This window comes from Echinops telfairi, unplaced genomic scaffold, assembly GCF_000313985.2.
Source record: "Echinops telfairi isolate 266 unplaced genomic scaffold, ASM31398v2 ScPeMD7_3533;HRSCAF=4204_1, whole genome shotgun sequence".
Taxonomy (NCBI): domain Eukaryota; kingdom Metazoa; phylum Chordata; class Mammalia; order Afrosoricida; family Tenrecidae; genus Echinops; species Echinops telfairi.
Genome location: NW_022107432.1, coordinates 28,803,561 through 28,815,516, shown reverse-complemented (window position 1 = coordinate 28,815,516; position 11,956 = coordinate 28,803,561). Strand labels below are relative to the sequence as shown.

The 11,956-nt window shown below is 55.6% G+C and overlaps 1 protein-coding gene across 2 annotated transcripts in view; it reads right to left on the bottom strand.

Moving 5' to 3' along the window:
• Positions 1-1,322: 1,322 nt before the first annotated feature.
• BTBD9 (BTB domain containing 9) overlaps positions 1,323-11,956 on the bottom strand; it is a 462,890-nt gene continuing 452,256 nt past the window's right edge. The window contains exons 10-11 of one of the 2 annotated variants that reach the window (XM_004710745.3): positions 4,562-4,771; positions 1,323-1,501 (exon numbers count right to left, since the gene is read on the bottom strand). In XM_004710745.3, the coding sequence (XP_004710802.1) occupies positions 4,574-4,771 (198 nt within the window). In that variant the 3' untranslated portion in view covers positions 1,323-1,501; positions 4,562-4,573. The remainder of the gene's footprint in view (positions 1,502-4,561; positions 4,772-11,956) is intronic. The other variant, XM_045294863.1, reaches the window with a different exon arrangement.

Sequence of the window (11,956 nt, the reverse complement as noted above, 5' to 3'; positions counted from 1 at the left end):
GGGTGGAGAGGAAGGCCGGCGAGTCGGCGCCCCCCGGTTTGCGCTCGGGGTTAGAGTCCACACAGCCACCCCTCGGAGGCTGGCAGCAGGCCTTCTTCAGGGAGTCCTTGCAGCCCCCATCCCGGAGGCCCAGCTCTCACTGAAGCCCCGCAAGGTCCCCGTACTTCCCGGGGGAGGGTCCCCAGGGGGATGCTGTCACTCCTGGGAGAGGCGGGGCCCCAGAAGCCTCAAGGGCGGGGTCCAGGGAGGGGTCCCAGCGGTGCGGTGGGCGTGACCACGCCGAGGCCTGGGCAGGCAGGCTTGGTGGTGCACTGGATCTGGACACGTGGACACAGGGCATGATGCCATGGGAACTGGCCGAGATCGCTGTCTGTGCTGCTGCTGTCCTTCCCAACACTCGGCGCCCTAAGTGGGGTTGGGGTAAGGGCTGCCGGTGGGCCCGGGCAGAGGGAGGCCAGGACTGGGTATCTCTGGGCACTGGAAGCAGCGTCTGTTGGCCGACCAGTGAGCAGACATAGCCTTCCAGCGGGGCTCGGTGGGTGACCAGAGTCAGGCCCTGCCCGAGGGCGACCTGGAGAGGCTGATGGCTGTCACCGTCCCCTCAGTGTCATGGAAACCCAAGCCCCTGGCCAGCCTCCCACCTCCAGGGAGGATGCAGTGGCCACTGGCTTTCTAAGGCGGCCTTCTTCAGCTGTTAGTGCCTGGGCCTTGGGGTGCGAGGCCGGCCTCCTTCTCCCTCCCAACCTCCAGGAGGCAAGTCCACGCTGACCTTAAATTCGGGGCACGTTGTGAGGCTTTGAGCCAGGAGGGCTGACTCATCAGGAGTCCGGAGTGACTGAGCCACACCCTCCTCCACAGGGCGGAAATGACATTCCTTCAGCAGGAATGCCTCCTGTCTCTCACAGCTAGGGAGACAGAGATTTCCCAAGTGTGTACACGGCACGCTCGCTCTTCTGGCCTCTGGGTGTAGCTGCTCCTCCCCAGGTGGGTGTACCAGCAGCTGCAGTGGGGGAGGGGGGTGTCTTCCTGCCCAGTCATCCCTGCTCTTCACCTTCACTGCTCCCTGGACTACAAAACTGCCCAGAACTGGTTTTTTTGGCATGGGGTGACTTCTAACCTTACTATTAAAAACCATGGGCATGGGCAGCATTTTAAGTTCCTGAGGGAACTTCCTGCAGGGATTGTCCTGAGAGAAACAGAATTGACAGCTGTGGGCACTCTGCCCACTCCCCTGTGCCAGTATCCTTGGAAGGAGCTTGGCACCCGCACAGAAGACTGGAATACCACCACCCAGACACACACACACACACACACACAGACAGTCCTGGAAGAAGGCAAATTTAATTTCCTTTTCCTCTTGTGACGCCGCCGTTCTTTCCTGTCCAAAGGGTGCTTCTTCGCTGACGTCTGCGGGGCTCCAGCTCCTCGTTACCCAGAGGCCTCTGCCCAGAGAGTGCGGCCTTTCAGTGCAGATTATACCTTCCTTTTTTTTCCCTGGGCTCTGGAAAGGAGAAGTGATTACAATTTTGTCATCTTCTAAATTAAAAGCACAACAAAAACCCACACTGGTGGAGCTGCCGGGGTCCGAGTCGTCTGCACGGCAGTTTGACAACTGGGCGGCAACTTAACTACCGAGCAACTTTCCGCACAATTGAGAAACTAATTTTTTTTCCTTCCAAGGAATCAGTCTAACAAACACATCCCACTCTTGCTGAAAATAATTTTTTCCCAACTCTTCTAGGAATAAAACACTTTTAATGTATTTGACAGGAATCGACACTTCATAATAAGATTAAAAAAGTGACAATTTAAAGAGCACTTAAGAGTCCCACATCCATCATGGGCTCACGGTAAGATCGGAGGAAACAACACTGAGGACCTGGGAAAACGCGCACAGAGTACGTATGTGTTTGTACGGGTGGGTGTGGGTGTGCGGAGGGTGGTGGTATACAATTTCAGGAGCCTGCACTCACTGGGTGTAGGCGAGTTCACCCCCCATCCCTGCCTGCTCAGTGCCACCCCTGTGACTTCCCCTCCGCCCCAAGTCCAATTGAGCCCTAAGAAATAGTGTGGGATAAGGGGTGGGGTCCTGGCAAGGGCCGCTTCTGCCCCTGGCGGGGCTGCAAGGGTATGACACTGAGGTGCAGCACCGCTGGCCTCTCAGTGACGGGCTCCCACCTGGGCTGTGTCCTCACTCTGCTGGCACCCCAGGGTGGGCCCTGCTCTTCAGCTCCCTCCACCCTCCTCAGTGCCCACCACATTGGCTTCCATCCTCTGCTGGAAGAGCTGAGCCAGCTGTCGGCTTGTCAGCTCTGCCATCGGCTCCACTGTGTCCCCACTTTGCCGGCTGCTGTACTCGGCTGGCCCGGAAGACGTCCTTAGGAGGAACAGCAGAGCCAGAGAACTGACTGCAGGTCTAACTGCACCAAGCAGCCCACCAGGTCCCTTGTTGCCTAGAGCCGAGCACTCTGGCCCCTGGCACGTGCGTGATTGGAGCATGTGATTGGGGGTCCTGGCCCCTAAGAAAGCGCTGCCCCTGCTGCTTCCAACGATTGGCCATAAAGACGGGCAGAGTGGTTAGGCCCAGTGCAGGGCGCACGCACTGGATCTGGCTGAGCCCTTTCAGCAGTCACCTGGGGCCAGCAGGGCCTGCCCCAGAGCCCCAACAGCGCTGTGACCCAGGCTAGCTAGGGCGGTTGGTCTGTGCCTCTGTCCGTCAGCCCTGACGCCTGGGTGGCGGTGTGGGCTGTGAGGGCAGTGGAGCGGAAAGGTCTGGTGAGAATTGGGTCCTGTCACTTCCTGAGGTCAGCAGAGCAGGGCTCCAAGCCAGGAGCTCCCAGCAGGCTACTGCCATCCTTGAGATGGCTCATCCCAGGACTTCTGCTCCCTCCCGCGGAACCTAAGTGCTGAGTGGACAGGACGCTCCTTGCTAATTGGCAGCCGGGGGCTGGATGCTGACAGAGGCAGTGGCCATGCTGCCGGGGGGGCCCCACCTCGGTGCCGGGCAGCACCGCCATCCATCAGAGGCGCCTTGGCTAAGAGTATCTGGTGGCATCTCCTCAGGGCTCCTCGGCCCTCACTGAGCCCCAGCACACTGCTCCGGGTGTCACCCCTGGGCCTCTCCTCAGTGACCTCGGCTTCCTGCTGAAAGGCAGCCTTCCTTCCTGTGTCTTGGGTAGTTCGAGGTTACGGTGCTATTTCTACTCTGACAAATCACTGGAAACTTGAGTCAAACGAGAGAAGGCGTATCGAGTGGACTGATCCACTGGCTCTTTCCACACCCCACCCAGAACCCTCCTGCGACCCACTCCCTCCTCTTCATGGGGTCACGTGTGCAGGTGCCCCATGTCTGGGCTGCAGGATGGAGGTGCCCTGGTGTCTGGGTGGCTGCAGGGCCTGCTGGGCTTGGTGACTCCATCCCACCCAGCTTCCGGGGAGAGGCTCTAAAGCCGTGGTCCGAGCTGACCAGGCAAGGGCAAGGCTCTGGAGCACAAACCCACCACCGTCCGGCAGGTCCCACTCCTGCAATGGACAACCATCTGAGCAGGTTACGAGGGTGGTCAACACAGGAGAGGGAATGACTGAGGCTCAAAGCAGCAGCCAAATGAGACACTTCATGAAGGCTGGGAGATGAGCTGCTTAATTAACAGTTTCTGATCCCTGGGGGTGGGGGCACCACCACGCTGACGCCCAGTCTCGGTGTGGACTCCTGACATTGTACTACAGAAAACCCCACGGCCACAGTCCTGGGTCTGTACCTCACCCTCTGAGCACTGAGTCAGCCAGGCCGGCTCTTTCCTGGTCAGCTTCCCTGTGCGCCCTGCTGGCTCCAAATCAGGAGGCTCAGGTTAGTAACTCAGCGAGTTGGACGATGGCCCCGTCTGCCCCAGGGTGCACAGCGGGCGTGCCCACGTGGGTGCTGCGGAGCCCCCAAACTGGACGTCGTCAGGCCAGGTGCCATGATGAGCTGCCTCGTGCCTCACTGAGGTGACATGCACGGTATTTCTCTGCTGTCCCACGCTTAACCGTTCAAAACTCGGGGAGGAAAATTATGGCGTCAGAAGGGATTAGAACAAGTGATTATGTTTGAGCATTTCAAAGGGCTCTGGAACTCGGCAAATGTGGAAGAACTGAGAGAAATGAAAAGTAAGTCAGTGGCCAGAGCCGTATGTTGCCTCAAAGTGAACCCTCTCTGGAAGCCCATTCCCTAAAGGATGGCTCCGATGACAGGCAGGCTAATACAGCCTCCTCCCAGCTCGCCTGCCTATTCCGCCCCCCCGGCCCCTTTGCCTGGGCCAGACGAGAGGGAGGAGTTAATGGCGGTGTGGATGAAGATTGAAGACCCATTTCCCCCCTGGAGACCATCTTGATTTGAACAAATTGAGGGGAACAAAGCAGTCCCTTTCTGTCCTTGGGAGACAGCCTGTCCTGTGCCTGCCAATGCCAACCGTGCCTGCTCTTCCTGAGGTCGTGGGTGTTAGGGGAGAGTCAACAAGGATGCCTGCTCTGGGAGGACGAGATTTCCTGCAGTCGCCTGGGCCCAACCCACGTCATTCCACACCTGCGCCTCCCTTTACTGGTGCTGCCGGTAGGGTGAACTTGAGGTGGGGCCTGGGCCGGAGGGCAGGGAGCTGCCGCTGGGGGCTTGCAGGGCGTGCGGGTCGAGCTGCTGACCTGCCAGACTGGGGTCTCCTGTCCCCAGGTCGTCACCGCTGTCCTCCTTCTGGCAGCTCTGCTGCTCCGGACACTCAAAGTGGACACAGTGGAACACCTAGAGGAGAGGGTAAGGCCGTGAGTGGTGCGCAGCCCGGAGCCGCCGGTCAGGGCGCTGTGGGCCTTGCTTTGAGAGGGCTCCTGGGAGCTGTGAACATCTCTCTTGATCAGCTGGAGTCAAGGCAAACGGATCAGTGGTTCACAAGTTGTCGAGACACCACCTGGATTCTGAGGATGTATGTTTGTGGGCTGTTCCAGTGTGTGAACTGCACTATGTGGGCGGTTCCCGTTGGGCTGAAGGTCAGCAGGAGCTGATCGTGGTGGCTGAGCAATTCCGGGGCTATACTGAAAACCACGCTCACATGTACAGAAATCTCTCCCAGCTTTATGCTGTGTTCTAAGAAAAAGTCTGAGAAGCACACACACGTGTGTGTGTGTACACACAGAGTGAGCATACACCAGCCCAGCATGTCCAGGAGTGACACTGGCTGTATTCCTCACGTGGTGACACCTTGCACCAGACCTCCTGGAAAGTGCTCTCCGTGGGCACAAACTCAGAGCCCTCTAAGCTCGACGGGTCCTCTCAAAGAGCACTGTGCTCCAGGCGGACAGTTTTCCACAGGAGACATGCGCTGTTTGGTTTGCAGCTGGCTTCGGGGGCTACTTTCAGTCACAGCTCACAGGCATTCAGGGCAGTGTAGTCCCTCCTCGCTTAGTTTCCAAAGACCACACTCACTGCCAGTGAGCTGGGTTCAACTCCTAGCGAGCCTCCAGGGCAGGGTTGGATGGCCCCTGTGGTTCCCGAGACTGACTCTTCACAGGAGCAGACAGCCTCGTCTTTCTCCTGTGGAGTGGCTGGTGGTTTAGAATTGCTGACCTGGCTGTCACGTAAAAATGAAGGTGATCACATCACGAAAATATGAACACATCAGAATCATAGTTCACCAAGTTGACATATAACCTCAACCTTCACGGAGGTTCTCACCTAGAATCTCAGCGCGATCATGCAGACAGATCGTTCCTACACAAAATAACCACAAGGTAAGTTTTTCACGATTGTTGTAAATTCAGCATGCTAGACGAGCGAGGAGTCGGTATAGGGGTGGGCGTCATCCAGCCTCAGTGGCTCCAGAAAAAAGCCTAGATTCCACGATAGTTTGAAATTCTGTTTCATATATTCTACCCTTTTACCAGACTTCCTATAGAGTATCTGATCCGACTGTTTAGTAATGGTAGGTGGGCACTGTCCATTTCTAGTCTCCTGCCCAGGAAGAAAGTTTTTCACGGAAGCCCCTGGATATACATACTCTGTTTCCAGAAGTGCTGTCAGGGCCCCACACTTATCTCCCGAGGTCCCAGGGGGCCTCCCATCGACCCGCTCCGGCACCGGCAGGAATGGAACAAGTGCCTGCTGCATCCGTCTCTGGCCCCGGGTGGGGCTGGCACTGCACAGCAGTGAGTGTGGGTGGTGGGCCCAGGGCAGTGCCCATAGCCTGGAGCAGCCAGTCACCCCACGGAGGGCAGAGTCCCCCAGAAACAGGAAAAAGTCCCTTCCTCCAGGTAACAGGAAGGCACACAGAGCTTGCCTGGCCCTGGCCCTGCGTTAAGGACGAATGACATGGCTGCATGGTGAGCTGTGGGGGCTCAGAAGAGCCCCGAGTGAGAGGTGGGCACCCAGGGGATGCCTCTGTGCTGAAAAACCACCTGGAGCTCGACAGGAGCCAATTTCTACATCTTCAAATTCTGTATTTTCTAAACCTGCCTGACATGTTCTTGAACATCACCCCCCCACACAAGGGAAGTGCAGCCCCCCACATGCGCCTGGTCCAAGTTCAGTACACCTGAAGCAAGACAGACTGGTGACAATGATCCTTCTGAATGTAACGGGAACTTTCCTGAACTATCAGAAAATGTTAAGATACATTAAAAAGTTTATGGATGAAAATTTTTAGTGACTTTTCCTCAATGAGGCACTTAAAAATCTATTTTCATCAAACTGTGTCATCAAATATTTATTCTCATCTTCTATTTTACAAAATGTTTTTTTTTTTTCCTAACTCGTGTTAACCAAAATTAAATCTATTTAAGCATAGGATGAACTATTTGATGTCTCAAGCTACAAAGTCCGAATACTGCCGTTTCCCCGAGGCTCTGAGAGGAAGGCCCGGCTCCCCACACTCTGGAGCCTCTAAGACAGGGGTTCTCCACCGCCCTCATGCCGTCCCCTTTCACACAGCTCCTCGTGGGTGGGGACCCCCAACCCTAACATGATTTCGTGGCTACTTCATCACTGTCATTCTGCTACTGTTATGAATCTGCGACCCCTGTGAGAGGGTCGTTCGACCCTCAGGCTGAGAACCTCTGTTCTGTGCCCTCAAGACAGTGGTAAGCACGTGGAGAGGCGGCCCTGGAGAGGAAGGGGAGGGCCTGTGGCTGAGTACTCAGCTGCTAACGATATAACTAGGGGTTCAAACCCACCCAAGGGGGAAGATGTGGCAGTGTGTTTCCATAGAGACCGCAGCCTGTCCTATAGGGTCGCGTTAGGGGTTGACTCCATGGTGGCGTTGGGCCTGTGGGGAGGAGGGTGTTTTAGGCTGAGAGGGTGTCCCCGTCAGGGCGCAGTGTTCAGGGACAGCTCAGGGGCATGAGTGGGATCTGGCGGGAGCACCAGAGGGAGGGGATGTGGCTTCTGAGGAGGGGATGTTGGGACTGCTGAGGGCGTGTATGCCCTGCCCGCTGCGGGTCCCGGCTGGTGGAGCTTCCCTGCGGGCGATGTGGTACCAGGCGTTTGGGGAGAAGAATCTGGCAACAAGGTGCACGGGGCCCTGGAGATGGAAGGGCCAAGCCGCTGTCTTAGAGGGAGGGCTGAAAGCTATGACCAGGGGGCCCCAGAGGCCAAGAGGAGGGAGGGTGTTCCAGGAAGTGCTTACTTGTCAGTGCTGATGTGAGGAGAGGGATGGGGTCAAGCCAGTGAGCTCCCACCCCTCAGGCCAAGGAAAGCTGGCACAGAGGCAAGAGCTTGGACAGCTGGGGAGACGCATGAGCTGCCAAGGCGGGGCAGACAGACAGTGGGGGCTGAGGGACAGTCAGGGGGTCTCTGGTGGGGAGAGGATGAAAGGTGGGCCTGACATCTTGAAATTCTCTCAGATAAACTGATATGTGGTGCCAGAGGTCCGATAGGACCATGACAAGAGCATTGGGGCTGACGCCACAGAGAAATGGCTGAACTGGAGGGTCCTGAAGCAGATGCCCACCCCCCTGCAGAGCCCAAGCACTTTTCCCTTGTCTTGCAGTCCGCTCTGAGTCTGTCTGAGATGCCCCAGTGCGCAGCGAAGCTGGGGCGGATGCTGAGCATGGATTCTCAAGCTGGCTTGGCCTGCAGGGCTGGGCTTAGAAAGGACTGTGGTGCCCGCGGCCTGTGCCCACCAGCCCTGGGCCCAGCAGCACAGCCAGGCTGTGAGCCTGTGGCCCAGGGGGCTCCCTGCAGCAGCTCAGGAACAAACATCACAGCTGTGGTCTTCAGCTCCCTTCTCTCCCAGGGCTGCTGCTGGGTGGGGAGTGCTGAGCCTTTGCTCTGGGTGTGCCTGTGCTTGGGCAGAGGCGTGCTAGTGGTCTGTTGGGGGCGAGGGTGCAGCCCAGGACAGCGGCTGCATGGGTGCTGGATGGAGGAGTTCAATGCTGCATCCCCCACAATCCAATCCCCACAGCAGAAGACAAACAACACCAGCACAGGAGTGGGGTGGGGTGGGGTGGGGGTGGTATTTACAAGGCAAATTCCGTGCCTGCCCTCCTGCATCACTACTTCTTACCCCCTCACCCCTGTATTCCCACTTCAGTTCATTTCTCTACCACTTTTCACATTTCAAAGTCTAACAGGAAGACTCACAGAGACCCTGTGTCCCTGGCCTGCCTGCCGTCCTGTTGGAGGGGCTGTTTCTCTGAGTTGTCCGGCTCTACTACACCCTGCCAGTCCCCTGCACTCCGGGCCGTGTGCAGGTGCCCACCTGTGCCCAGCCAGGTAGGCTGGTCAGACTGGAGAGCACGGGGTGGAGATGTAAAACCACTTGGGCTATGCAGGGCAGTCTGGAAACACCTATTTACTCGCCCTTCTTCACAGCTAATGATTCCCCAGGTCTCACTGCGACAGAGCCGCCTTCTGGTGGGGACCAACTCCGTCTGTTTTGCTTTCTGAGGGGGGTTATTCTAGACACTCGCTGGGAGGTGGGCCAGGCAGAGCAGCCCTGGGGACACAACTGAGCTTCCTTACCCCACACTGGGCTCGCTCAACCTGAGCTTTTCCTTACAGCTTCCTGTAGCCCAACCTTGGTTCTCAACGTGCACAGAGCCACCTTCTCTGAACCATGGCTGTGCAGGCCGTGCTGCATTTTGCCGTCCCCTCCCTCCTTTCTTGCCCCGAGATTTCCTGTGCCCCGTCCTCTAATCGCCTATCTGTGTAGCTACCCCCACCCACCACGTTCTTGGGTCAAGTCGGTATCTCCAAGGGCTGCTCCTCAGAACCCCCAGCTGACACGGACCCCATCATTGACTTACATTTGCCCTGCTCCCCATCACCTTTCTCCCAGGTTTCTCTGTTTGCTTTGACAAGGCAGTCTTCAGGCCTGTTAACTTCCAGCTGAGCCACTCCCAGCCTCGGCCCCACAGGCCAGCTTCTCCCCCACGCTCTTGCTCTGACTGCTGATCTATCAGTTCTAAGCTGACTCAAAGACCAAGTCCTAGTCACCTGCTCTCCCTCGTAGGGTCTTGCACAAGAATAAACAGATCAACAAAAATCCTGGATTAAAACTGAGGTAGTTAGTTTATCGTGCCAATCTGGCTGATAAACACATGTGGGATTGATTGAAGGGTGGAGAGATAAATGGCGTGGCGAGCCTCGCTTCTCTTGTCTCTTGCTCTTTGATCATCGGACCAGTGTGGCTGCCTTGCTTGTTCTGTACCTCAATTTGCAAGCTACACTACCTGTGGGACACCTAACCCATGGACTGTGTCGCTGTAATTCGAGGTTCCTTTAAGACCTGCTTCACCACACCGTTGGAATTTACATCTCTTGAGTAGGGGACTTGTGGACCCTGTCATCTGGCTGACTGTTGGTGACCTGCCTTGCTGTTTGCTGCCTGTGCCCGGACAGCCTGAATTGCTCCACAGAGGATGACCCAGGGGCCCTCAAGACTTGAAGGACTGCCAGTGTCTCACAACTGTCTCACGGGAGTGAGTTGCACTGAGCCATTTGTACTGCCTTATAATTTAATTAACTGTTTATTTCTTATGTTATATATCTACATTTCTGTGTAAATATATATAAAATTATTAGCAATCTGGCTTTGTTTCTCTAGAGAACCCGGTCTAACACAAAAGCATAATGTTAAAAAAAAACTTCATGTGATCTGGTGCAAACTAACCGTGGGCACTTCAGAATAAGGAAGGGCCCCCAGGCCTCTCCCCTCCCTACGAAGTGGTACTGTGGCTGTACGGTGTGGGTAAGATGCCTGGGGCGAGGCACTGTCTATGGTAAGAACTTAACCGTGCGCACTGGCCTGTTCTCCTGGCTAGTCCCACTGCCAGCCCAATGATCTCCCTTCCAAGTGGGATGGTGTTAATGGCACATTATCTGTCGTTAAATAATGATGCAAGTGGATACGATGAGACACTTCGCACTTCACACACACTGGGAGGGCTCTAATCAAAAGAACTGGAACATAAGTGTTTGGGAGCACTGGGAGTTGACCCAGAAAGTGGTTTGGCAATTCCTCAACAAGGTTCAACATAAGGAAAAGAAACAAAAGTTCCGGAGGAGAAATCAGTCTGCAGAGCCTACACAAGCCAAGGTCTCATCTACCCTGAGACCACAAGAACTAGATGGTGCCCACCTGCCACTGGTCAGGCCAAAACAGACTGACCCCAATGGAAGAAAAACCTGAGACAGTACATTCAAGTTGTTAAAAATGTCTACTTTTGGGGCCAACTGAGATTAGTAGACTCCTTGCGACTATTGTCCTGAGAGACTCTTCTTGACCTGAACGATCACCTGTGGTCATCTTTTATTGAAATAATAGATTGGCACAAAATAAGTATTACTCAGGAAGATGGTGTTCCATTAGGAAACCATCTATATGCGACCAAAAGGTCAACAGTTACCTAAATCAAAGATGAGAAAATAATGGGGCGGGGAAACTAGAGGATTAGAAACAAAACAACCAGAACACAAATGATGTCACTCAATGCCCTGGGTAAGTGACCTGGCTTTCCCTGGGGCTCTGAGGTTCAGGGACCAAACACTGAGGAACATGGTCGGTCTCTGAAAGGTGCCTTCAATCTGACTGCCTAGTCTCCAGGTGTCAAGGAAGGACCCTGCTTTACTGCGAGTTCTTTGACCACCTCCACAGACTCAAGCAGGCGCTGCTAGATTCAACCGCAACACAGAGAGAAGGGCTGGCTTTACTGAGCTGTCAACCACGTGGGGGATTCCAAGTGGACAGAAGCCTAGGCCTGGAGTCAGGCATGAGGGAGCAGCACTAGGCAGGACAGTGAGCAGGCAGGGAAGGGGTGCAGCCGGCACGGCAGAGATCTGTGTATCGAGACACAGAGGGTGGGGTGGGGGTAGCCCCTGCAGCAGACAGGGGCAGAGGAATCCAGGGACAAGAGGCTGAATGTGATAGTTACCGTGCTTCCCCGAAAGTAAGACATCCCCCAAAATAAGACTTACTTAGTTTTGCCTCTCACTGAAATATAAGGCATCCCCCTGAAAATAAGACCTCTCCGATAATAAGGCCCCGGAGGTTACCGTAACTCTGGACTCTGGACCGTAGTGGCGGGTGCCATTGCCCAGCTCACTGTTGGCTGCAGTGCAGCCCGAGCAGACAGGAAGTGCGGGGTCCTCTTTTAATCAGAGAGCCGAGCCACCGCCAGGACAAGCTGCCGCCTGCTGCTCACTCTGCCCTGATGGAGTCTGGCTGACTCACAATGAGACAGTGAGTCACGCAGGGCAGGAGTCGGACACTTTGTGTGGACACACAGGGGTGACTGAGTTATGGGGGAAATGTCTGATAAAGGGGTGAGGGTGGGGGATGTCTGGTGAAGGTGTCCACTGGCACAGGGAGGGGGGAGGGGTATCACTTAAAATGACAAAGGGGGATCAGAGGGGGTTACAAAATGGTAATCCCCCCCTCTGATTCTCCTGTGTCACTTTGATTCCCCCCTATGATCCTCCTGTGTCATTTTAAGTGAT